The 27,399-nt window shown below is 44.2% G+C and overlaps 1 protein-coding gene across 5 annotated transcripts in view; it reads right to left on the bottom strand.

The window, feature by feature from the left end:
* Positions 1 to 27,399, bottom strand: part of LOC139269087 (membrane-associated phosphatidylinositol transfer protein 2) — a 349,880-nt gene that overhangs the window by 41,463 nt on the left and 281,018 nt on the right. For 3 of the 5 annotated variants that reach the window (XM_070888156.1, XM_070888159.1, XM_070888157.1), the window contains exons 10-16: positions 14,957 to 15,201; positions 13,308 to 13,497; positions 10,208 to 10,327; positions 6,422 to 6,633; positions 2,494 to 2,669; positions 2,159 to 2,329; positions 1,227 to 1,373 (exon numbers count right to left, since the gene is read on the bottom strand). In XM_070888156.1, the coding sequence (XP_070744257.1) occupies positions 1,227 to 1,373; positions 2,159 to 2,329; positions 2,494 to 2,669; positions 6,422 to 6,633; positions 10,208 to 10,327; positions 13,308 to 13,497; positions 14,957 to 15,201 (1,261 nt within the window). The remainder of the gene's footprint in view (positions 1 to 1,226; positions 1,374 to 2,158; positions 2,330 to 2,493; positions 2,670 to 6,421; positions 6,634 to 10,207; positions 10,328 to 13,307; positions 13,498 to 14,956; positions 15,202 to 27,399) is intronic. The other 2 variants (XM_070888158.1, XM_070888160.1) reach the window with 1 other exon arrangement.

The raw sequence follows: 27,399 nt of genomic DNA, 5'->3' as shown, positions 1-27,399 counted from the left end.
AAAATTGAGCCCCTTATACCTCGGTTTTTGCAGTAAAGCTGGAGAGTGTCTTTCACGCTCGGTGCATTGGTCCAGGGACAGCACAGTGAATGAAGCTATTCAACAGGTTTTTTTTGTTAAGTATTAATCGATCTTGCGTGGCATTCCACACAGGGAGTCAAGACCTAGTGCGGCCGGCAGTTGAGGCGGGGTTAGAGAGCGGGGGATAATGGGAGCAGCCCAAATGCCACTGTTCCCGTTTGAAAGTTGTGCATTCTATACACTCACACCAACACTCGGAAAACTCTGTCCAATGATGTCTTGAATTTAATTCAAATGAACTGATACCGTATTACAAATTAAAATGGATGCTTTAGCAAGTGCAGACAAAAATCAAACATTTCATTGTGCTGGACTTGAAAGAATTTCAACTGCGCTGAAAAGAATCTAGTTATATAATTATTAATTACCAGGTACCAATTTGTGATTATTCTCATTTCTAGATTGAGATTCCACCTGAATTCCTACAGTACAGTGTGTGAGCGTACACATTTGCAGGTCCAGGAGTGTAGCTGCAGCTGCATTTGTAGGTGTGTAAACACTTTGGGACGTTTTAATACGTTAAAGGAGCTATATAAATGCAAGTTGTTGTTGTAGGTGCATGTGTACTTGTGTGCGCGCGTGCGAGTGTGTGGTGTGTGAATGTGCGTGCGAGAAAGTGCGTGCAAATGTGCGCGTGAGTATTTGTGTGCATGTGAGTATGTGTGTGTGTGTGTGTGTCTGTGTGGAGTGAGTGTGTGTCTATGTGGAGTGAGTGTGTGTCTGTGTGGAGTGAGTGTGTGTCTATGTGGAGTGAGTGTGTGTCTATGTGGAGTGAGTGTGTGTCTATGTGGAGTGAGTGTGTGTCTATGTGGAGTGAGTGTGTGTCTATGTGGAGTGAGTGTGTGTCTATGTGGAGTGAGTGTGTGTCTATGTGGAGTGAGTGTGTGTCTATGTGGAGTGAGTGTGTGTATGTGTATGTGTGTGAGGAGTGAGTGTGTGTACCCATGTTGGTGCACCTTTTCACCTATCAATTATTAACATCAGCATACACCTCTAGTGGTGTCATGTTCTCCCGTGAACACTCCCTTTCTCAACAGTGAAAATTTTTCAAGTCCATTCTAATCACAAAACACATGGTCTGGAAGCAAAGAAACATCACACAGCATAGCACAGATCACACGAGTACAGAAGGAGAGACTACACACACTCTGCGACAGCTGGATTGCGACTGGAACCATCTTGCCAGTTAAGGACAGGAACAGGTATACTAGTTTCCATTATACTCTCCTGTCGTTGGAGAGTCGCAAATGGAGTTTCCAGGAGGAGGATGGGATTGCTCTGGACTGTCTCAACTAAAGCAGACAGGAAAAAAACAAAAGGACAAACATCTAGCCACAATCCGTACCATGAACATTAGTCAACCGCTTACAGCTAGAGCTCCGAGAGAGAATGCTGACTTCGCTTGTTGTATTTGATCATTATGCTATTGAAATAGTTCATAGACTAGGCTTTATATATTTTAACTGAAATGCTTTTAAATGTTCCACACTGTAAGGGTCAACTTTATTTGTTTAAAACTGAGGACAAAGGCAAACTTGTTGAAACACAAAACAGATAGAGAGCACGTGTCTCAGCGACCCCTGCATTATCCCCTGCAGTTTTTATTAACGCTTATACAGCTTCTCCTGACAAGCTCCCATTTCTAGCTGCTCCTCTATTGTAGGAATATTTACATATTTCTGACAGGAATGGTCTACTTAACGTTTTGTTTCCCACCGCACGGAGCCTGGGACCTCTGGCCAGGAATGAACATTATTTCCTGTCACTTCAGCCTTGCAGTTTTCTTTTACTTCGACCCAGAAACGTTCAATAATTCAGAGAAAACATCAAACAATTCAAGTCTGTCTGTGGACCAGTACACCACTGAACAGTTTATTTCCTCATGCATGTTGTAATTGATTCAAAGAGTTTCTAAACACATCGCGTGTTGCACTGGATAGCTATGATCACATTGGCTAAATATTAATAATTTACTCGCAAAACCTCCGACAGAATAGTTACTGGTAAACATGTACACATTGCAATGTGAGCGGGGTACCTAATCACGTTAACTGTTGCTGACTGAAAGTGTGCATACCCAGAAGAGCCGAGCTCCCGTCACCCAGCGGGAACCTCTGGTACCGGGGAACGTTAAACGGTGGCAGCAGGTGGAATTTCTTCTCCAGAAGTGGCTCCAAGCGGGAAGATGAAGGATCCGCTGGGTGGAACAGATTGTAAACCTGCTGACACGCTGGTCTCAACTGGGAGACTAGTGAAGAATGGAATAGATGCGACAATTAATGGACTTTTGTTTGACAAAATGTCTTAAGGTCAACATTGATTTTCATGATACAAGTAAGACACTATTGAGGCAATGAAGGATCTTACAGCTTCACTGTAACAGAGAGGGAGTGGATTGGTCAAGTTACCCACCGTCTAAGCTGGGGATCACCGTTTTCCGCAATGCCAGCACCAGCCCCAAGGGGGAACCAAACAGGAAGAAGTCAGTTACTTCAAATTCAAACTTGCCGGGACTCGGTGTGTCCAGCATGGTCGAACTGCTCGATCGCCTGGAGCCAGGATCATTCCTCAAAACACTAGAATGCAAACTAGAAGAAAAAACACAAGTGTACATATTACACTTCTTTATTAAATTAATTTTCCTGTAAATATTACACCCTCAACTTGCTAATCGGCTGATCTATTAAAGGGAATGTATATTTGTAGGAACCAGCAACAGGCAGGATTGCCTCAGGCAGTGCTGGTGAGCAGGTCCATTCTGTCCCAGGTTTCAATGTATGCTGCCTCCTACCCAGAGCTCAACGTGGCCAATAAATGGCAGCAAATTACTCGGGAGAGTGGAAATGAATGACAGGAACTCTCAGATCACGATAAACCACGAGGCAGTAGTACTTTCGTTAGCTGTGAACGGAGGTCGAGCTTGAAGATTTGAATCAATCAAAAAATCTAATTCAAAAATGAAACGCGAGTTCCATGTATTGATGCTGAAGACTAACACTGTGCAGCAACTTACACAACAGAACCGGAGGGAACCAAACGAACATTAACTTTCAATGCACAATATATAAACTTCAGCGCAGAATCATTTAGTTTGTACTTCTCAGAGGCAGCGACATATCAAAACCTTTAATAGTGACAATGTACAGATTATTATCTTTCTAAATTATTAGAATCAAAGATATTTATGGCACGGAAGGAGGCCAGTTGGCCCATCGTGTCCGCGCCGGCCGACAAAGAGCTATCCAGCTTAATCCCACTTTCCAGCTCTGGGTCCGTAGCCCTGTAGGTTACGGCACTTCAGGTGCACATCCAGGTACTTCAATGTGGTGAGGGTTTCTGCCTCTACCACCCTTTCAGGCAGTGCGTTCCAGACCCCCACCACCCTCTGGGTGAAACAGTTTTCCTTAACTCCCCTCTAAACCTTCTACCAATTACTTTTAATCTATGCCCCCTGGTTGTTGAACCCTCTGCCAAGGGAAATAGATCCTTCCTATCCACTATATCTAGGCCCCTCATAATTTTATACATCTCAATTAGAAACAGAGAAAATAGGTGCAGGAGTAGGCTATTCAGACCCTTGAGCCTGCACCACCATTCAATATGATCACGGCTGATCATGTTTGTAGCTTTAGTACCTCATTCCTGCTTTCTCACCATACCCCTTGATCCCTTTAGCCATAAGGGCCACATCTAACTTCCTTTTGAATATATCTAACGAACTGGCCTCAACAACTTTCTGTGGTAGAGAATTCCACAGGTTCACAATTCTCTGAGTGAGGAAGTTTCTCCTCATCTCGGTCCTAAATAGCTTACCCCTTATCCTTAGACTGTGAGCTCTGGTTCTGGACTTCCCCAACATCGGGAACATTCTTCCTGCATCTAACCTGTCCAATCCCTTCAGAATTTTATATACTTCTATGAGATCCCCTCTCATTCTTCTAAATTCCAGTGAATATAAGCCTAGTCGATCCAGTCTTTCTTCATATGTCAGTCCTGCCATCCCAGGAATCAGTCTGGTGAACCTTCGCTGCACTCCCTCAATAGTAAGAATGTCCTTTCTCAGATTAGGAGACCAAAATTGTACATAATATTCCAGGTGAGGCCTCACCAAGGCCCTCTACAACTGCAGTAAGACCTCCCTGCTCCTATACTCAAATCTTCTCACTATGGGGGCCAACATGCCATTTGCCTTCTTCATCGCCTGCTGTACCTGCATGCCAACTTTCAATGACTGATGTACCATGACACCCAGGTCTCGTTGCACCTCCCCTTTTCCTAATCTGTCACCATTCAGATAATATTCTGCCTTCCTGTTTTTGCCACCAAAGTGGATAACCTCACATTTATCCACATTATACTGCATCTGCCATGCATTTGCCCACTCACCTAACCTGTCCAAGTCACTCTGCAGCCTCTTAGCATCCTCCTCACAGCTCACACCGCCACCCAGCTTAGTGTCATCTACAAACTTGGAGATATTACATTCAATTCCTTCGTCTAAATCATTAATGTGTATTGTAAATAGCTGGGGACCCAGCACTGAACCTTGCGGCACCCCACTAGTCACTGCCTGCCATTCTGAAAAGGACCCGTTTATCCCTTTGCTTCCTGTCTGCCAACCAGTTCTCCATCCACATCAATACATTACCCCCAATACCATGTGCTTTAATTTTGCACACTAATCTCTTGTGTGGGACCTTGTCAAAAGCTTTTTGAAAGTCCAAATACACCACATCCACTGGTTCTCCCTTGTCCACTCTACTAGTTACATTCTCAAAAAATTCTAGAAGATTTGTCAAGCATGATTTCCCTTTCATAAATCCATGCTGACTTGGACCGATCCTGTCACTGCTTTCCAAATGTGCTGCTATTACATCTTTAATAAGTGTATCCAATATTTTCCCCACTACCGATGTCAGGCTAACCGTCTATAAATCCCTGTTTTCTCTCTCCCTCCTTTTTGTAAAAAGTGGGGTTACATTGGCTACCCTCCAATCCATAGGAACTGATCCAGAGTCTATAGAATGTTGGAAAATGACCACCAATGCATCCACTATTTCTAGGGCCACTTCCTTAAGTACGCTGGGATGCAGACTATCAGGCCCTGGGGATTTATCAGTCTTCAATCCCATCAATGTCCCCAACACAATTTCCTGACAAATAAGGATTTCCCTCCAGTTCCTCCTTCTCGCTAGACCCTCGGTCCCCTAGTATTTCCAGAAGGTTATTTGTGTCTTCCTTAGTGAATACAGAATCAAAGTATTTGTTCAATTGGTCTGCCATTTCTTTGTTCCCCATTATAAATTCACCTGATTCTGACTGCAAGGGACCTACATTTGTCTTCAATAATCTTTTTCTCTTCACATATCTATAGAAGTCTCCCCCTCAGCCTCCACTGTTCCAAAGAAAACAACCCCAGCCTATAAATGTTTCCTCATAGCTAAAATTCTCCAGTCCTGGAACCATCTTCGTAAATCTCCTCTGTACCCTCTCTATTGCAATCACATCTTTCTTATAATGTGACCAGAACTGCACGCAGTACTCCAGCTGTGGCCTAACTAAAAATTATTTTCAAATTCTAGCACATGTGAAAACACACAACTGTAAAAACAAAGCATTTTAATAACTGTCTTACTGGACAGAAATCAGTAGTGATGTCCATATGTTTCATGTCTCTGAATCTTTCTACATTAAAGTTGCTATATAAATGTATCGTGCTGGTGTCCTTTTGTAACACACCAATTGACAGTGCCCTTGAAGTGATGGCTCATTAATCCAGTAAAGCTGTTCAGTCAAAATCCTGTCCAGTGGGGTCGGACTTTAAATAGGCTGATCTAAGCAGGTACTTTGCATCGAGATGTTTTATAAATTTCCTCTCCATCTATTTCCCATTTTAGATTCTTTCCTGAACGAAGGACCAAAGAGGGAAGGTAATGCGAGCTCTGCCTGCAGAATCTGGTTACAGGGCGAGAGCAAGTTACCGAGGAAATAACCACTTGTCCACCGCACTGTGGCAGGTCCTGTGGTGCAGTCGGGGTGGGTGGGGGTCACGAGCCAATCATTTTGAAGTAGAGTAGCACGACTTTGGGGGAAATCGCTCTAATTTCTCTCCCAGGAACCTTAGTCACCGGCTCGACCTATGGACCGGGTAAATCGGCACTGCCCGGTGCCCAGCCCTGTCCCCTTCCTTCCTGCCAAGCTGGCCAAATCGCGAGTGCAACTCCCCTTCCTGCCCGTCGGCCAAACCAAACTCCACAATGGCTGCCACACCACAGGCTGGCACCTTCACACATTTTGCCCCAAGTTAGTTCAAGTTCGGTTGGATCTTTTAAGCTCTTACCTCGAAAGAAAAGCCTGATGATGTTTAATTGTGTCCAGCTCATACGTAGAAGAATCACTTCTCTTCCTTGGCAGCTGCTTATTTGGATTTTCCATACTACTTCGGGGAATGTCGATGTTGCTTCTACTGAGGTGTCTGCTGGTTTCTAAGTTGGAACCAGGGCAGATACAGCTGTTGTTCACAATGATACCAGGAGACAATAGATCACTGTCCTGTGAATCAATTACAGCACACAGGCCATTGGTAACTGCTCTCAGCAGAAAAAGCTACCTGAAAAGTGACTGTAAACTTGCATATATTCAAGCAGCACTAAGCCTGCTCTGTCTGCACTCTGATTGATGTTTACTGTTCTTCTTAATAATGCTCAACCTGTTGGGAGCTTCAAATAGGCAGCAATGTTACACCTTAGCCAAATAATCTAGTTATTTTTAACTGCTTTATATTACGCAAGACTCACCCCAGTGCCACTGGTTCCCAGAATCACGCAATGGGCCGATGCATAAACTCTACCTCAGTTTCTCTGGGCCCTTCAATTGTTTCTGCTGATCTATGTCCATTTTACGTTTAGCCATATGCAGGTGAGATTGGAAGGATCGCAACACTGGGCACTTTTTCGGCTCTAACTTCCGGGTTTGGCCCAAGGAGGATCTTTGCGATCTGTGTCCTCCAATTCTGGCCTCGTGACCATCCCTGATGTCCTTTGCCTCACCATTGGCGGCCGTGTTTCAGCTGGTCTCAGCCCTAATCTCTGGAATCTCCTCTCGAAATCTCTCTGCCTCTCTACCAATCTTCCCTTTCATTTTTTTTGGGTTGCGCGGCCTATTCAAAATACCGTGCATTCGCAGGTTTTCCCATTTCACAGCCAGTGAGCCGACTGTGCAGCTTAACGGGAATATCGCTCTCTACCTCTCGCTTCTCCTTTAAGACACTCCTTAAAAGCTGCCTCCACCTGTCCCTTGTGTGGCTCGGTGTCAAATTTTGTCTGATTACATTCCTGTGAAGCGCCTTGTGAAGGTTTTCTACATTAAAGGCGCTAGACCAACTTGATGGAGTTTTTTGATGAGGTAACAGAGAGGGTTGATGAGGGTAATGCGGTTGACGTGGTGTACATGGATTTCCAAAAGCCGTACGACAAAGTGCCACATAATAGGCTTGCAGCAAAGTTGAAGTCCAGGAATAAAAGGGACAGGGGCAGCATGGATACGGGATTGGCTCAGTGACAGGAAACAGAGAGAGTGGTGAACGGTTGTTTCTCGGGCTGGAGGAAGGTATACAGTGGTGTTCCCCAGGGGTCAGTACTGGGACCACTGCTTTTCCTGATATATATTAATCACCTGATGTGGGTGTACGGGGCACACTTTCAACATTTGCGGATGACACAAAACTTGGAAGTATAGTGAGCAGTGAGGAGGATAGTGATAGACTTCAAGAGGACATAAACAGGATGGTGGGATGGGCGGGCACGTGGCAGATGAAAATTAATACAGAAAAGTGTGAAGTGATACATTTTGATAGAAAGAATGAGAGGAAATATAAATTAATGGGTACAATCCTAAAGGGGGTGCATGAACAGAGAGACCGGGGGGTACATGAACACAAATAGTTGAAGGTGGCTGGGCAGATTGAGAAAGCAGTTCAAAAGCACACGGGATCCTGGGCTTCATAAATAGAGGCACAGAGTACAAGAGGATGAACCTGTATAAAACACTGCTTTGGCCTCAACTGGAGTATTGTGTCCAATTCTGGGCCCAGCACTTTAGGAAGGATGTGAAGGCCTTAGAGAGGGAGCAGAGGGAGATTTACCAGAATGGTTCCAGGGATGAGGGACTTCAGTGACGGGGATAGACTGGAGAAGCTGGGGTTGTTCTCCTTGGAGCAGAGAAGGTTGAGAGGAGATTTGATCGAGGTGTTCAAAATCATGAGGGGTCCGGACAGAGTAGAGAGAGAGAAACTGTTCCCATTGGTGGAAGGGCCGGGAACCAGAGGACACAGATTTAAGGCGATTGGCAGAAGAACCAAAGGCGACATGAGGAAAAACATTTTTACGCAGCGAGTGGTTAGGATCTGGAATGCACGGCATGAATCCCAAAAGGTTAGTTTGCAGGTGCAGCAGGTAATCAGGAAGGCGAATGGAATGTTGGCCTTCATTGCGAGAGGGATGGAGTACAAAAGCAGGGAGGTCCTGTTGCAACTGTACAGGGTATTGGTGAGGCCGCACCTGGAGTACTGCATGCAGTTTTGGTCACCTTACTTAAGGAAGGATATACTAGCTTTGGAGGGGGTACAGAGACGATTCACTAGGCTGATTCTGGAGATGAGGGGGTTACCTTATGATGATAGATTGAGTAGACTGGGTCTTTACTCGTTGGAGTTCAGAAGGATGAGGGGTGATCTTATAGAAACATTTAAAATAATGAAAGGGATAGACAAGATAGAGGCAGAGAGGTTGTTTCCACTGGTCGGGGAGACTAGAACTAGGGGGCACAGCCTCAAAATACGGGGGAGCCAATTTAAAACCGAGTTGAGAAGGAATTTCTTCTCCCAGAGGGTTGTGAATCTGTGGAATTCTCTGCCCAAGGAAGCAGTTGAGGCTAGCTCATTGAATGTATTCAAATCACAGATAGATAGATTTTTAACCAATAAGGGAATTAAGGGTTACGGGGAGCGGGCGGGTAAGTGGAGCTGAGTCCACGGCCAGATCAGCCATGATCTTATTGAATGGCGGAGCAGGCTCGAGGGGCTAGATGGCCTACTCCTGTTCCTAATCCTTATGTTCTTATGTTCTTATGAGAGGGTTGATGGAGGCAGACTCAATCGTGGCTTTCAAAAGGGAGTTGGATAAGTAGCTAAAGGAAAATAAATTGCGGGGCTCCGGGGGAAAGGGCGGGGGAGTGGGATTGGCTGAGGTGCTCTTGCAGAGAGCCGGCACGGGCTCTATGGGCCAAATGGCCCCCTGTGCTGTAACCGTTCTGTATAAATGCAAGTTGTGGTGATTGTCTGGCTCCTTCAGCAGCGGTGCTGTTCCTCGCATCAACACTGCACAAAAGAGCAAGAACTGGGTTCTCTCCCTCATCACAGTCACTGTTAATGACATTCAAGTCAGCCACAAGTCAGGCAGATTCTGTTCCACTAGTCGGTCACCAGCACTAGTAGACGCGCCTTACAATAAATATCCACAGTTCTCGGTTAAATATTTTATTGCACAATTTCACACTCAATTTCCGACAGAGAGTTCCCAATCTCTGCCATATTATTAGAGAGGGACAGATCTGGGTAACGGGGGAGGTAGGAGGCAAATTATCCAAGCTGTAGTCAAGCACATCCCTGTAGTAAATCAAATGAAGCATTGGCAGAGTCCGTCCCTTTAAGCTCGGGACTGGTGTGTAATGCAGGAAGTCCAAGAATAAGAAAAAAAACTTTCAGATAGGGACAGATTTGAAAGAGGCCCCGATGATGACATTCACTATTTAAATTTAGAAAAAGAAAAACACGATGACTACCGCACTGAGCACTGGGGAGGTGTGAAGCACGAATAGAAAGTGGCTTATGATTTAAAATTCTAAGATAATATAAACAGATCATTGTTTTAAGCTATTTGGCTTACACTCTGTTACCTAAAAGTAATCTCAAGATATGAACATAGCTGCTGGTTTCACAGAAAAATAGGCAGCATCACAGAATATAACCTCCAAAACATTGGTAAGGAACCCACATGATAAAGAAACCAAACATATTCCCCATAGAATAGCAGCCTAGAAGCGAGGAAGAGCCTGGTTTGGCTATTACCTGCACACTCACGACACTGCCTCTCCGGCTGCTGTTCTGGCTCTCGGACACAGTCTGATTACTGAAACACAGGGCATCGAATCCCAGGATCCCCCCAACGCAGTCTCCGATCAAACACACCTGCGGCACGACAGACTGCACTAAGTATACAATGAAAACTGACAAATGTATGCTTTACATTTTAATACATTTCTGATATCACATTGCTGCCAGAACTGTAATTATAGATTGAAAAATTCACACTGGGCACCATGAAATTCAGGTTGTTAAAGCTTCAGGTGAAGTGACTGTATGTTTGTTAAGATGAATCAATGAGGTTAGCACATTCCATGTTTTCTCAAAAAGGCAAGATGATGATACACTTTCCCCTCCCCATGTCTTGAAAACACAGTTGCTTCTATTACTTAGTAGTTCCTTCACGGTGTCCAACTCCCCAATTTTCCAAATAAATTGAAACAATTCAGAAATCCTGGCCAGGTACAACTTTGGCTACAATTTAAAAAGTACTTCATTGGCTGTGAAGCACTTTGAGATATCCTGAAGTCGTGAATATAACACTACATAAACACAAGTTTATTCTTCCTTTGAATATTACTTTTGTAAGCTGTGCAAATCAGGAAATAATTACTTTTAAACCTTTCCCCAATAAGTCGTCGTCTTCATTTGTTTAAAACTCGCTTAGTGTCAGCCGTGGCTCAGCGGGTAATACTGAGTCACAATGTTGTGGGTTCAAGCTCCGCTCCAGAGACTTGAACACAAAATCCAGTGCAGTACTGAGGGAGAGCTGTACCATCAGAGGTTTCACTTTTTGGATGAGAAGTTTAAACCGAGGCCCCATCTGCTCGCCCATGTGGAAGGAAAGGATCCCACGAAGGAGGAGGCCTTGGAAATAGTGGATGCATTGACAGTCATTTTCCAACATTCCATTGACTCTGGATCAGTTCCTATGGAGTGGAGGGTAGCCAATGTAACCCCACTTTTTAAAAAAGGAGGGAGAGAGAAAACAGGGAATTATAGACCGGTCAGCCTGACATCGGTAGTGGGTAAAATGATGGAATCAATTATTAAGGATGTCATAGCAGTGCATTTGGAAAGAGGTGACATGATAGGTCCAAGTCAGCATGGATTTGTGAAAGGGAAATCATGCTTGACAAATCTTCTGGAATTTTTTGAGGATGTTTCCAGTAGAGTGGATAAGGGAGAACCAGTTGATGTGGTATATTTGGACTTTCAGAAGGCGTTCGACAAGGTCCCACACAAGAGATTGATGTGCAAAGTTAGAGCACATGGGATTGGGGGTAGTGTACTGACATGGATTGAGAACCGGTTGTCAGACAGGAAGCAAATAGTAGGAGTAAATGGGTACTTTTCAGAATGGCAGGCAGTGACTAGTGGGGTACCGCAAGGTTCTGTGCTGGGGCCCCAGCTGTTTACACTGTACATTAATGATTTAGATGAGGGGATTAAATGTAGTATCTCCAAATTTGCGGATGACACTAAGTTGGGTGGCAGTGTGAGCTGCGAGGAGGATGCTGTGAGGCTGCAGAGCGACTTGGATAGGTTAGGTGAGTGGGCAAATGCATGGCAGATGAAGTATAATGTGGATAAATGTGAGGTTATCCACTTTGGTGGTAAAAACAGAGAGACAGACTATTATCTGAATGGTGACAGATTAGGAAAAGGGGAGGTGCAAAGAGACCTGGGTGTCATGGTACATCAGTCATTGAAGGTTGGCATGCAGGTGCAGCAGGCGGTTAAGAAAGCAAATGGCATGTTGGCCTTCATAGCAAGGGGATTTGAGTACAGGGGCAGGGAGGTGTTACTACAGTTGTACAGGGCATTGGTGAGGCCACACCTGGAGTATTGTGTACAGTTTTGGTCTCCTAACCTGAGGAAGAACATTCTTGCTATTGAGGGAGTGCAGCGAAGGTTCACCAGACTGATTCCCGGGATGGCGGGACTGACCTATCAAGAAAGACTGGATCAACTGGGCTTGTATTCACTGGAGTTCAGAAGAATGAGAGGGGACCTCATAGAAACATATAAAATTCTGACGGGGTTAGACAGGTTAGATGCAGGAAGAATGTTCCCAATGTTGGGGAAGTCCAGAACCAGGGGTCACAGTCTAAGGATAAGGGGTAAGCCATTTAGGACCGAGATGCGGAGGAACTTCTTCACCCAGAGAGTGGTGAACCTGTGGAATTCTCTACCACAGAAAGTTGTTGAGGCCAATTCACTAAATATATTCAAAAAGGAGCTAGATGAGGTCCTTACTGCTAGGGGGATCAAGGGGTATGGCGAGAAAGCAGGAATGGGGTACTGAAGTTGAATGTTCAGCCATGAACTCATTGAATGGCGGTGCAGGCTAGAAGGGCCGAATGGCCTACTCCTGCACCTATTTTCTATGTTTCTATGTTTCTATGCATCATTTCGAAGAGGAGCAGGGGCGTTCTCCCCGGTGTCCTGGAGAATATTTTTCCCTCAACCAACAATAAAACAAATTACCTGATCATTTATCCCACTGCTGTTTGTGGGCGCTTGCTGTGCGCAAATTGGCTGCTGCGTTTCCTATATTACAACAATGACTACACTTTAATTGGCTGTAAAGTGCTTTGTGACGCCTGAGGTTGTGAAAGGCACGATATAAATGCAAGTCTTTCTTTTTCTTAAAAGCATAGTGAAACTCAACAGGACAGATGTCTATACAGCCATCTGGTCAAAGCCTCATGCATTCATCTGTCCCTTATTCTGTAAAAAGCTTGTTGGTGACGGCATTATAACTACGATCTGTTGGACTAGGTTCTAGGGAACTCTACATTTGGTTAGGCCAGTAACATGAAGCACAACAGCTGCATGAGGAGAACAGTAAATCCCATTCCTATACGCTGATCGTCGCACCAATACAATTGTTGTGGGAAAACACGCCAGCCCGTTAGTTAACCTTCAAACCAGATTTAATCACTAGAAACTTCAAGAGTTGCATTATAAATCACAGATATCTTTTTGACGAATGAAAAACAAACATTAATTTACCCTTCCCCACTCCCCCCAAAGTTATCTCTATGGAGAGACGAAAGATTTTCCCTTTACACGTACTAACCTGGCCACTGAAGGAGAAGCCCTCCTGTGATTTGATGAAATCACTGTACACCTGATTTGCTCTGCAAATGACAGTGGCGACAGCCTCCTGGTAATGAGGAGATGACGTTGCCAATAAAGGAAGTGCTGCCAGTGGGATGTGATCCTGGCTGTTTGACAAACAGCCTTCATCGTAGCTGATGGGGCTGAGGCTGGAAGAGCAAAAGTTCTCTGAATAGACAGAAGCTACAAGGATGTCTGAAACAAACCGACACTCGTTACCTTGTGACTCACTGTGAATACTGGAGCTCATCGCACAAAGCAATAAAAAAACATTTAAGCACAGTCATGGCATCTTTCACTCCAAGCACGAGAGCTTGAAATAGCAAAATATGCTCACAAACACTTCAAAATGCACATAAAAAATTTAAAAGACCAACAGGATTCTGTGCACGTATTGTGGTATGTTTGCTATAATCCATCCTAAGCTAATGTTTGAGGTGACAGTGGCAAATATTGAATCTAGAGATAAATGTGTGAAGCAGCTGTTCCCTGATTAATGCGATGGTGCATTCCTGTCATTGTCTGCCGGCTCTTGGTTTATAAATTATCTACCAGACAGTATTTTGACTCTAACATGGAATAATTTGGTGTTCTCTCTTTAAGAAAGAACACGTTTTATTATTTTGTTTTATTGATGCTGCTTTGGGTGCCGATACAGTTTAAGAAAAGCTGTATGAACAGGTGTCTGTGTAGAGGTACACACATACATTTCTTAGAGGGCTCGACAGGGTAGAGGCAGGGAGGCTGTTTCCCCCAGGCTGGAGAGTCTAGAGTCACAGTCTCAGGATAAAGTGGTCGGCCATTTAGGACTGAGATGAGGAAAAAGTTCTTTACTCATGGATGGTGAATCTTTGGAATTCTCCACCACATTATTCACAGCTGAGATCAATAGATGTTTGGGCTCTAGGGGAATCAAGGGATATGTGGATAGGGCGGGAAAGTGGAGTTGAGATCGATGATCAGCCATGATCTTATTGAATGGCAGAGCAGGCTCGAGGGGCCGAATGGCCAACTCCTGCTCCTAATATTCTTGGGTACAGCAGTATATGTGTTCAGGTATATAGGTATAACAGTGATAATATAAATAAAGGGAGTAAAAGGTTATGGGGAACAGGCAGGGAAGTGGAGCTGAGTCCATGATCAGATCAACCATGATCTTATTGAATGGTGGAGTGGCTCAAGGGGCCAAATGGCCGACTCCTGCTCCTATTTCTTATGTTCTTATTGTGTGGAAAAAGGTTATATTTTCCTGGTTTTAACTATTTAAAAACACGAGTCTTTGGATTCCGTGATGAGAAACAAATGGCATTTCACAATGTCCTGGATGGTGGTTTGTTCTGTTTTGTACAATTTAACATCCTCAATAATTGTGTTAGTAATATGACTAATACAACGGAAAGGATTTCTGTGCAATGACAGATTCTAAATAATGGGGAGCAGCATGCAAATAGCAATATAAACACACATATAAAAATCTCATGCATTTAGTAAAGTTGGTTACATATACTATATTAGCAAATATCTGCGTGCTGCCAAGAATGGTGTACAAATTGGACGAGCGGTATATTTATCGTGGCCACTGTGCACCACACCAGCTGGAAAACTCACTTGGATACCAGTGAAAAGGCTTCAGAGCAGATGGCTGGGCAGGGAACCAGCTTGACTGCGATGTGGCTAAGACCTGCAGGGAAGTGTACTCTCATCACCGTGTCAAAGACAGAGGTTATGGTGTTGACATCAGCCTGCTTGGAGGTCTGGTCTCCACTACCAGGGTCCAGAATGTTGCCACCATGCAGTATGAGAACAAGGACGTGGGTTTTGCAAGACTGGAAAGCTTGCTGTGCTGCTCCATCCTAAGAGAAAAATGCAACAAATGATCACAGAATTGTTTTTCTCCTGTTCATTCTAAATTATTTTGTACAAAGAAAACCACTTTGGTTAAGATACCACTGACGTGATAAATACAGTCTAATGACATGCGAGGGGGGAAATATTGCTATGATTGATTTCAGCACACGATAACAACCCTGATGAGCATCAAAACGATCCTTTTATAATGGAGTCCGACATGCAGTTAGTGTGTTTATATTAACAGTTCAGCAACACCGGCAAATTATCATCCAAGATGGTGGATGAAGAAGATGATTTGAGAGACAGCAGTCTGATAGATAAACAGCTCCTTCAGTGCCAATGATCTGAAATTGTTTGATCTTTTAGGTGAGTGACGAGGGCTTTGATGAAACAAATACGACTAAAATCTGAACATAATTTTCTGCCAATTGTCAAACAAAACCACACCTTAGACCGTACAATTTCAAAGCAGTAGGTTAAAGTTGCAGTTTCCAAACTCCAGTTCTGCTCTAACATCACACTTCAACGACCCACACACGAGAACTAGAAGCAGAAGTCTTTTCCAACTCTACAATTGTAGGATCTACAATTGTGATGGTTGAGGTAATGTACCCAACCATACAACTTCAGGAACCCTCACAAACACACCACAAACTACACTGTGCAAGAAGCCAAGCTAAACACACCAAGTGAGAGCTGACATTATATACCCCATGCTTAATAAACACTTCATTCATGCTGCAAGTTCCTGATTAATGTAACCAGTGACATTTTATTGCATGATTTTTGATTAGGTTCTGTGTCATATTTTGAAGTCTAGCCATAAATAAAATTTTACTGTTCTGAAATGATTAAAGGATATATATAAAACTTCTAAAAGCCATTTAACTTAAAGGGTATATAAGAATTTTAAAGACAGGTTGTCAGCTTATATTGAACAAAGAGAGCAACATGATACACTATTACTTTAAATTGTAATAAAACTCAAAACTACTGCACAGAAAATGATCATAAAACAAACTTCTAATATACAAGGCTATCCTTTGAATAAAATATCAAGGCAGGGAAAGCAAAGGATGAGAAGGTAAATAAGCAGGGTTGCTCCACACATACAATCACCAGTTAACACTGCAATTAGGTTAGTCAGTTGTCGACAGGTTGTGAGGTGAGACGGTTCAAATTAACTCTGGGGGAGGGAGAAGCATTTCTGTGACAAGCAGCAATGCAGGATGTGGAGATGTTCACTGCCCTGCAGTTCTGTGCCTCGTCGTGTTGGTTGAAGGAAACTATATGACGGTGCACAAAACCAGACAGGGCAGGATAGATACTAAATAGGAGAACAATATAAACTTTTGGCCCATTATTCTCTTTCAATGTCAGTTACTAATCTCAACTAAAACAACACAAAGGCTAGTGCTACAATAATGAGAAAGGAACCTTACCAAACCATCATGTTGTTGAAACACACAACATGGCAAGAATTTTACAAGCAGAGACAACCGAGTTGTCTTAGGTTCACCGAGATGCTATAAAAGCAAGACAAATTGCTTTCCAGTAAAATCCTTGCAGCTAGTATTGGAAAACATACTGTGCCCATAATCTCAACAATAAAATTAACAGTAGCATTATGGGGTTTATTTAATGCAGACAGAAACATGGAGTACATTTTTGAGATTTATTTACTTAAATACAATTTCACAATTGGGTATCAACGGAAGTTATTTTAACAGGACATTGGCTCACTTATCAAGCAAATCACGATAACAGAACATTAGAGACACAAATTAGGGGTTCAGCACACATAACCTTCTTGCCCGTGTGTAGTTTAGACCCCTTTACCAGTTTCCTGGAATTATCTATAGCATTTACTGAAAAAAAAGAGCCCTTTCCCCACCATCTCTTTCAAGCACCCCACTATGTCACAAAACAGCAACTTCATGTGAAGTAATTAAGGGGCATAGCTCGGAAGTAGTGATTCCGAGGTAATATCACCATCTCGGAGCCATACAGAGCAGGAGAATCCCAGGTCTGATGGCCGGTCTGTATGGTTAGCTGATGTCAGCCAGGACAGTAATAGGAAGGCGACAATTGACCACCACACATGGATTAGGGAAGGAAAGAGAAGATTGGTCAGGGTTCCTGTACTTGTCTAGTGACCCCTGCAGAAAGCGTGCAAGTATGGCCTGGGTCAAGCTCACTGTGAAGCTTGCTCCAGTTGAATAGCCTGCCGGCACTCACTGCTCATGCATGGGCAAAGTACTGGAGGGTGGTAATTGCCCGTGGTAATAGCGTTCAGGAGAGGAGGGAGGAAAATAAATGTCAATTGTGTCAGTCACAAATATCAACCAACCGCTTACAATCTAGTTGCAAGCAAATGCACCACAGGAAAGCTTTCTTTGTTGCTAACAGCAGAGATGGTTAATTGTCTTGTTAGTTAGTATATTGCTCAAGTCAATACACTTAGGAAGCAGGAAGGGCACCAAAACTATACCATTAATATTACTTACTGCTGGAACACTTGTCACTGTAATCTTTGGTATACAAGTACTAACACTCATGTTTTTAACAGGGCTGTGTATCTGCATGAGAATACAGGCCAATCAGGACACTGCAGAAAACCACATGGAGAGTGTTCTTGCAGAAAGTACATCATATCAACAAAAGTTCTCAGAAAGGCGAACCCACTCTGTGTAATATTGCAGTGTAACATGATAGGCTATGAAGTTGATAGAAACCCAGATACAAATGCTGTTAATGTGGCAGCATTTTGAATTGTTTTACAGTAAACAAATCGTACAAAATGTGTGATCGTTAATTATCTACTTTTAAAATGACTGTCTTGTTAGTTAGTATATTGCTCAAGTCAATACACTTAGGAAGCAGGAAGGGCACCAAAACTACACCATTAATATTACTTACTGCTGGAACACTTGTCACTGATTAATGCAACTAATTAAATGGCAGGTTTGAAACGTTGTCCTTTGCAATAAGGTGGTGTGCCCTAAGCAAGCCATAGTTCCACTTCTGTAAGCAACATTCCTGTGGACCGTTAAATGTTGTTTCACATAATTTTAATCTTCACACATGCAAACTGTCACATGGGCACTGGAATTAACACACAATTAGAATTGATAACTCTTCACAGCACTTTTCATAAGAACATAAGAAATAGGAGCAGCAGTAGGCCATACGGCCCCTCCAGCCTGCTCCGCCATTCAATGAGATCCTGGCTGATCATCGACCTCAACTCCACGTTCCCGCCCGATCCCCATATCCCTTGATCTCCTTAGTGTCCAAAAATCTATTGATCTCTTGTCTTGAATAAACTCAACAACTGAGCATCCACAGCCCTCTGGGATGGAAAATTCACAAACCTCTCAGTGAAGATATTCCTCCTCATCTAAATGGCCAACCCTTTATTCTGAGACTGTGACCCCGGGTTCTAGACTCCCCAGCCAGGAGAAACATCCTCCCAACATTTACCCTCGTTAAGCCCCTTAAGAATTTTATATATTTCAATGAGATCACATCTCATTCGTCTAAACTCTTGGGAATACAGAAACAGAGAAACATAGAAAATAGGTGCAGGAGTAGGCCATTTGGCCCTTCGAGCCTGCACCGCCATTCAATGAGTTCATGGCTGAACATGCAACTTCAGTACCCCATTCCTGCTTTCTCGCCATACCCCTTCATCCCCCTAGTGGTAAGGACTACATCTAACTCCTTTTTGAATATATTTCGTGAATTGGCCTCAACAACTTTCTGTGGTAGAGAATTCCACAGGTTCACCACTCTCTGGGTGAAGAAGTTTCTCCTCATCTCGGTCCTAAATGGCTTACCCCTTATCCTTAGACTGTGACCACTGGTTCTGGACTTCCCCAACATTGGGAACATTCTTCCTGCCTAGTTTACTCAATTATCCCATAGGACAATCCCCTCATTCCAGGGATCAGTCTGGTGAACCTTCATTGCACTCCCTCAAAGGCAAGTATACCTTTCCTTAGGTAAAGAGACCAAAACAGTGCAAAGTACTCCAGGTGTGGTCTCACCAATGCCCTATATAATTGCAGCAAGACTTCTTTACTCTTAGAGAAACATAGAAAATAGGTGCAGGAGTAGGTCATTCGGTCCTTCGAGCCTGCACCACCATTCAATAAGATCATAGCTGATCATTCAACCTCAGTACCCTATCCTGCTTTCTCTCCATACGCCTTGATCCCTTTGGCCATAAGGGCCATACCTAACTCCCTTTTGAATATATCTAACGAACTGGCCTCAACAACTTTCTGTGGTAGAGAATTCCACAGGTTCACCACTCTCTGGTTGAAGAAGTTTCTCCTCATCTCGGTCCTAAATGGCTTACCCCTTATTCTTAGACTGTGAACCCTGGTTCTGGAACTCCCCAGCAACGGGAACATTCTTCCTGCCTCTAACCTGTCCAATCCCGTCAGAATTTTATATGTTTCTATGAGATCCCCTCTCATTCTTCTAAACTCCAGTGAATACAAGCCCAGTGGATACTCTAATCCCTTTGTAATAAAGGCTAACATACCATTTGTTTCCCTAATTGCTTGCTGTACCCACCTGTTAACTTTCTATGATTCATTGAAAAATAAAAAAGGGATGATCACACTGCTGGGCGTGTATTATAGACCCCCAAACAGTGGGAGGGAGATAGAGGAGCAAATATGTAGGCAAATTGCTGTGAAGTCCAAAAACTATAGAATAGTAATAGTAGGGGATTGGGACAAATTTAGTGTAGAGAGTGCGGAATTCTTGAAATTCATTCAAGAGAACTTTTTTGTCAGTATGTAGCAAGCCCAACACGAGAGGGGGCGGTCTTGGATTTAGTTTTGGGGAATGAAGCTGGGCAGGTTGAAGGGGTATTAGTGGTGGAACACTTGGGTGCCAGTGACCATAATTCAGTCAGATTCAAGTTGGTTATGGATAAGGACAAGAATAGGCCTGGAATAAAAGTTCCGAATTGGGGAAAAGCTAATTTTGCTAAGTTAAGGAGGGATTTGGCCATAGTGGACTGGAAACAGCTACTTGTGGGCAAATCAGTGTCGGAACAGTGGGAGGCATTTAAGGAGGAGATCCGGAGGGCTCAGGCCAAACATGTGCCCTTAAAAGAAAAAGGCTGGGAAAAATAATTCTAGAGCCCTTGGATGTCTAGGGACTTACAGCGGCACTTATGTCATATATCAATGGCTAAATACTATAAAATCTTTAGAGAAATATAGAAAGTTAAGAGGCAAAATTAAAAAGGATATTAGGAACGCTGAGAGAGAGCACGAGAAATTCTTGGCCAGTAAAATTAAGGAAAACCCTAAGATGTTCTTTAAAAATATATAAAGAGTAAGAGGGTAACTAAAGAAAGAGTAGGCCATGAGGGTAATCTTTGTGTGGAGGCAGAAGATGTTGGTAAGGTTCTTAACGAATACTTTGCATCTGTTTTCACAAAGGAAAGGGTCAATGCAGATACTGCTATCGAGGAGAAGTGTGATATTCTGGATGAAATAAATATATTGAGAGAGGAAATATTAAGGGGTTTAGCAGCTTTGAAAGTAGATAAGTCCCCAGGCCCGGATGAAATGCATCCCAGGCTGTTGAGCGAAGTAAAAGAGGAAATAGCAGGGGCCTTGACCATCATTTTCCAGTCCGCTTTGGATCTGGGCATGATGCCAGAGGATTGGAGGACAGCTAATGTAGTACCCTTGTTTAAGAAGGTAGAAAGGGATAGGCCGAGTAATTACAGGCCTGTCAGCCTAATGTCAGTGGTGGGAAAATTATTGGAAAAATCCTGAAAGACAGGATAAATCTGCATTTGGAAAGGCAAGGATTAATTAGGGACAGTCAGCACTGATTTGGTAAGGGAAGATCGCGTTTGACTAACCCGATTGAATTTTTTGAGGAGGTAACCAAAAGGGTCGATGAGGGTAGTGCGTACGATGTAGTTTATATGGACTTTAGCAAGACTTTTGATAACGTCCCACATGGTAAACTGGTCATGAAGGTTAAAGCCCATGGGATACAGGGCAAAGTATCCCATGGGTTTTGTTGGATCCAAAATTGGAGGTAGGAAGCAAAGGGTAATGATTGATGGATATTTTTGTGACTGGAAGGATGTTTCCAGTGGGGTTCTGCAGGGCTCAGTACTGGGTCCCTTGCTTTTTGTGATATACATCAACAATTTAGATTTGAATATAGAGAGTATGATTAAGAAGTTTGCAGACGACACTAACATTGGCAGTGTGGTTGATAATGAAGAGGAAAGTCATGGGCTGCAGGAGGATATCAATCTACTGGACACATGAGCAGAGCAGTGGCAAATGGAATTTAATTCAGAGAAGTGTGAGGTGATGCACTTTGGGAGGGATAATAAGGAAAGGGTATAAACATTAGGTGGTAGGCCACTTAATAGTGAAGATGAACAAAAGGACCTTGGCGTGCTTGTCCACAGATCCCTGAAAGTAGCAGCCCATGTGGATAAGGTGGTTAAGAAGGCATACGGAATGCTTGCCTTTATTGGCCAAGGCATAGAATATAAGAGCAGGGAGGTTATGCTTAAATTGTATAATACTTTGTTGAGGCCACAGCTGGAGTACTGCGTGCAGTTCTGGTCACCGTGTTATAGGAAGGACGTGATTGCACTAGAGAGGGTGCAGAGGAGATTCACTAGGATGCTGCCTGGAATGGAGAATCTTAGTTATGAGGACAGATTGGATAGGCTGGGTTTGTTCTCATTGGAACAGAGGAGGTTGAGAGGAGACTTCATTGAAGTGTACAAAATATTGAGGAGCCTGGACATGGTGGATAGTAAGGGTCTATTTCCATTGATGGAGGGGTCTATAACAAGGGGGCATAGTTTTAAGGTGGTTGGTGGAAGGTTTAGAGGGGATTTGAGGGAGGGGCTTCTTTACACAGAGGGTTGTGGGGATCTGGAACTCACTGCCTGGAAGAGTGGTGGATGCAGAAACCCTCACCACTTTTAAGAGATGATTGGATGGGCACTTAAAGTGCAGTAACCTGCAGGGTTACGGACCTAGAGCTGGTAATTGGGATTAGACTGGATAACCTTTTGTTGGCCGGCACAGATATAATGGTAAGTACTGCAGGGAATAGAATACGGCCAGGGTGATCTCCTGGACTAGTTTCGATCGCTTGGATGGGTCAGAGATGAATTTTTCCAGATTTTTTCTCCCTAAATTGGCCTGGGTTTTTTATCTGGTTTTTGCCTCTCCCAGGAGATCACATGACTCCGGTTGGGGTGGAGTGTAGAATGTTTCAGTATAAGGGGAGTCACAGTTGGGCTGGGTGCTCTTTGCCTTTCCATAATTGTTCATAGGTTTATATGTAACCTTTAGGGCTGCTGACCGAGGGCCGTGCGGCTCTTTATTGGCTGGCGCAGACACGATGCGCTGTAAATTTCTATGTTTCTATGTACAAGGACACCTAGGATCCTCTGAATACCAACTTTTCCCAGTCTCTCACCATTTAAAAAATATTCTGCTTTTCTATTTTTCCGACCAAAATGGTTAACTTCACACTTCTCCAGATTATATTCCATCTGCCACGTTCTTGCCCAATCACTTGTATTGTCTATATCCTTTTGCAGCCTCCTTGTGTCCTCCTCACAGCTTACTTTCCCACCTAACTTTGTATCGTCAGAAAACTTGGATATATCACACTCGGTCCCCTCATCTAAGTAATTGATATAGATTAGAAATAGCTGAGGCCCGAGCACTGATCCTTGCGGCACCCCACTAGTTACAGCCTACCAACCCGAACATGACCCGTTTATCCCTACTCTTTTCTCTGTCCGCTAACCAATCCTTAATCCATGTGAATATATTACCCCCAATCCTATGATTCCTAATAATCTCTTGTGTGGCACCTTATCGAATGCTCTCTGAAAATCCAAATACACTGCATCCCCTTATCCATCATAGGCAGTCCCTTGAAATCGAGGAAGACTTGCTTCCACTCTAAAAGTGAAGTCTCAGGTGACAATACAGGACCTACAGTCTCTGTCACAGGTGAGACAGACAGTGGGTGAGGGAAAGGGTGGGTGGGACAGGTTTGCTGCACGCTCCTTCCGCTGTCTGCGTTTGGTTTCTGCCTTCTCTCGGTGACGGGACTCGAGGTGCTCAGTGCCCTCCCGGGTGCTTCTCCTCCACTTAGGGCGGTCTTGGGCCAGGGATTCCCAGATGCCGGTGGGGAAGTTGCATTTTAACAAGGAGGCTTTGAGGGTGTCCTTGAAACGTTTCTTCTGCCCATCTGGGGCTCGCTTGCCATGTAGGAGTTCCGAGTAGAGCGCTTGCTTTGGGAGTCTCATGTCGGGTATGTGGACGATGTGGCCCGCCCAACGGAGCTGATCGAGTGTGGTCAGTGCATCGATGCTGGGGATGTTGGCCTGAGCGAGATCCAAGGTCATTCCATCCTCTGTCATCGAACTATAGTACGCGGACGACACTTGCGTCTGCGCACATTCAGAGGCCGAACTCCAAGCCATCGTCAACACCTTCACCGAGGCATATGAAAGCATGGGCCTTACACTAAACATCCGTAAGACAAAGGTCCTTCACCAACGTGACCCCATCATACAGCACTGCCCCCCGGTCATCAAAATCCACGGCGCGGCCTTGGACAACGTGGACCATTTTCCATACCTCGGGAGCTTACTATCAGCAAGGCCAGACATCGATGATGACTTCCAACACTGCCTCCAGTGTGCCAGTGCTGCCTTCGGTCGCCTCAGGAAGAGAGTGTTTGAAGACCAAGACCTCAAATCTGGCACCAAGCTCATGGTCTATAGGGTAGTAGTGATACCCACCCTCCTGTATGACTCAGAGATGTGGACCATATACAGTAGACACCTCAAAGCACTGGAGAAGTACCACCAATGCTGCCTCCGCAAGATCCTGCAAATCCCCTGGGAGGACAGACACACCAACATCAGTGTTCCCCTTATCCACCCTACTAGTTACAACCTCATGTCAAACATGATTTTCCTTTCATAAATCCATGTTGATTCTGCCCAATCATATTATGATTTTCCCTGTGCCCTGTTACCATGTCTCCAATAATAGATTCTAGCATCTTTCCTATGACTGATGTCAGGCTAACTGGCCGATAGTTTCTTGTTTTCTCTCTCCTTCCATTCTTGAATTGCTAACCTCTAATCCACAGGGGCTGTTCTACACAAGGTTTGCAGTGACAGCAGCATTTCCAAAACAGTATCTATCCTAGAGACTGTTATCAAAGGTTGAAGCCCATGGAAGTGAGGACAAATTATTGACCTGGTTAGGACACTGGCTGAGTGGCAGGAGACAGGCAATAGGGATAATGGGCAGGTACTCAATTGGCAGGAGGTGATTAGTGTGTCCTGCAGGGATCTGTGTTGGTGCCTCAACTATTCACAGTATTTATTAATGACTTAGATGTTGGCATAGAAAGTCATATATCCAAATTTGCCGATGGCACAAAGATAGCCGGCACTGTAGACAGGGTAGATGAAAGCATAAAATTACAAAGGGATATTGATAGATTAAGTGAATACGCAAAACTGGCAAATGGATTTCAATGTAAGCTCATGTGAGGTCATCCACTTTGGACCTAAAAAGATAGGGCAGGGTACTTTCTAAATGGTGAAAAACTAAACACAGTGGGGGTCTAAAGAGACTTGGGGGTCCATCACATCATTAAAATGTCATGAAGAGGTACAGAAAATAGGAATGATGGCCTTTATATCTAGAGGACTAGAATACAAGGGGATAGAAGTTATGCTGCAACTGTACAAAGCCCTGGTTAGACCACACCTGGAGCACTGTGAGCAGTTCTGGGCACCAGACCTTAGGGAGGATATATTGGCCTTGGAAGGAGTGCAGTGTGAGTTTACCAGAATGATACCTGGACTCCAAGGGTTAAATTACGAGGAGAGATTACACAAATTAGGGTTGTATTCACTAGAATTTAAAAGGTTAAGGGGTAATCTGATCGAAGTTTTCAAGATATTACGGGGAACAGATAGGGGAGAGAGAGAGAAACTATTCCCACTGGCTGGGGAGTCTTGGACTAGGGGCATCTAAAAATTAGAGCCAGACCTTTCAGGAGTGAGATTGGAAAACAAAGGGTGCTGGAAGTTTGGGACTCTCTTCTGCAAATGGCAATTGATGCTAGGTCAATTGTTAATTGTTAAATTTAAACCGGAGATTGATAGCTTTTTGTAACCCAAAGGTATTAAGGGATATGGGTGAAAGGCAGGTATATGGAGTTAGGTCGCAAATCAGCCATGATGTTATTGAATGGCAGAACAGGCTTGAGGGGCTGAATGGCCTGCTCCTGTTTCTATGCTCCTATCAGTATTAGCCCAGGAATGACTGCAGGTGATATTAGCACATTAGTGTGACATTTCTTCGTTTTAGCAGAGGCTCTGATCGGTTTGACAATAAACAGGTGTTTAACACCTGCGTTAAATGTTCATCCATTGCTCTCAGCAACAGTGATTTCCAAACTATTAGCACTGAAATCCTGAAACTTGGTCAGTAAATTCAATTACTAGAAAATAAAAGCAAATTTTAATACAATTAACAGATTTAAGCTTCAATGAGGTGGGCTCTAAACAAACACAAACAGTGAAGATTCCGGTTCCTGAGGGAATCAAGGAAAATGTGGATCGGGCGGGAAAATGGAACGGAGGTGGAAGATCAGCCATGATATTAGTGAATGACGGAACAGGCTCAAAGGGCCGTGTGGCTCACTCCTGCTTTTTATGTTCCCATTGTGGAATACCAAGATCTAGTGAGGTGGATAATATTGTGGGTAACAGCAACATTCGTTCTGCGGTGGGTTCGAATGGGTTAGTCATGCTGCTGCTGGCCTTTAACCCTCCAAGGTCATGGGCACATGCGGTTCAGGCCAACAACTGCACCAAGAACCTCCAGCATTCCCCTGATCACCTTTTACAGGGACCCGGAGAAACGGTGTCCGCTGCACAGAGGCCCCGCACCAGATCAAAGCCCTTCACAGCACAGCAGCACTTTCAAATATTCAACACTGTAGACTGGGATAAATCACTCAAACTGATCATCTCAATAATTGCTTTTTTGTGCAGCAAGTGGAGGATTTATTTTACTTTAAATTGTAGGCTAAAATGTTATAAAAGTGCTGATGCTTTTCAGTATCACTGCTAGCCTTCAGATAGAGACAGAATGCAGACATCACAGCAAAACATTCCAATCTAATGCCAGATGCGCCTAATATTTCAATTCATGGGGCAGGAATTTGCTGTTCTTGAGCATATGCAAGATGGAACACTGCTGTGGCTTCTAATAGTTCAGAGAATAGCAGAAAGTGGACCTGTTGCCAAATGATCAAACAGTAGTATAGAAAGCGACAGTGAGGAACCTTACTACAGGTCTCAGAGGGTGGCACACTGACCTCGGAGTCAGAAACCTGTGGGTTCAGTCCCGCTCCAGAGACTTGAGCATACACTCCCAGTGCAGTACTGAGGGAGCGCCACACTGTCGGAGGGGCAGTACCGAGGGAGCGCTGCACTGTCGGAGGGGCAGTACTGAGGGAGCGCCGCACTGTCGGAGGGGCAGTACTGAGGGAGCGCCGCACTGTCGGAGAGGCAGTACTGAGGGAGCGCCGCACTGTCGGAGGGGCAGTACTGAGGGAGCGCCGCACTGTCGGAGGGGCAGTACTGAGGGAGCGCCGCACTGTCGGAGGGGCAGTACTGAGGGAGCGTCGCACTGTCGGAGGGGCAGTACTGAGGGAGCGCCGCACTGTCGGAGGGGCAGTACTGAGGGAGCATCACACTGTCGGAGGGGCAGCACTGAGGGAGCGCTACACTGTTGGAGGGCTGTACTGAGGGAGCGTTACAATGTCGGAAGTGCCAACATTCTGATGAGGTTTAAACCAAGGCCCCGTCTGCCCTCCCAGGTGGATATAAAAGATCCATGGCACTATTCAAAGAAGAGGAGGGGAGTTATCCCCGGTGTCCTGGCCAATATTTATCTCTCAACCAACATCAATAAAAACAGATTATCTGGTCATTATCACATTGCTGTTTGTGGGAGCTTGCTGTGCGCAAATTGCCTGCCGTGATCCCTACATTACAACAGTGTGGCAGTGGAGGACATCCCCAGTTGGTGAAAGTGCTATATAAATGTAGGTTATTTATTTTTTGTCCTACC

This window comes from Pristiophorus japonicus, chromosome 8 (genome assembly GCF_044704955.1).
Source record: "Pristiophorus japonicus isolate sPriJap1 chromosome 8, sPriJap1.hap1, whole genome shotgun sequence".
Taxonomy (NCBI): domain Eukaryota; kingdom Metazoa; phylum Chordata; class Chondrichthyes; family Pristiophoridae; genus Pristiophorus; species Pristiophorus japonicus.
The sequence above is the reverse complement of the archived record's forward strand: the minus strand, read 5'-3'. Positions and strand labels throughout refer to the sequence as shown.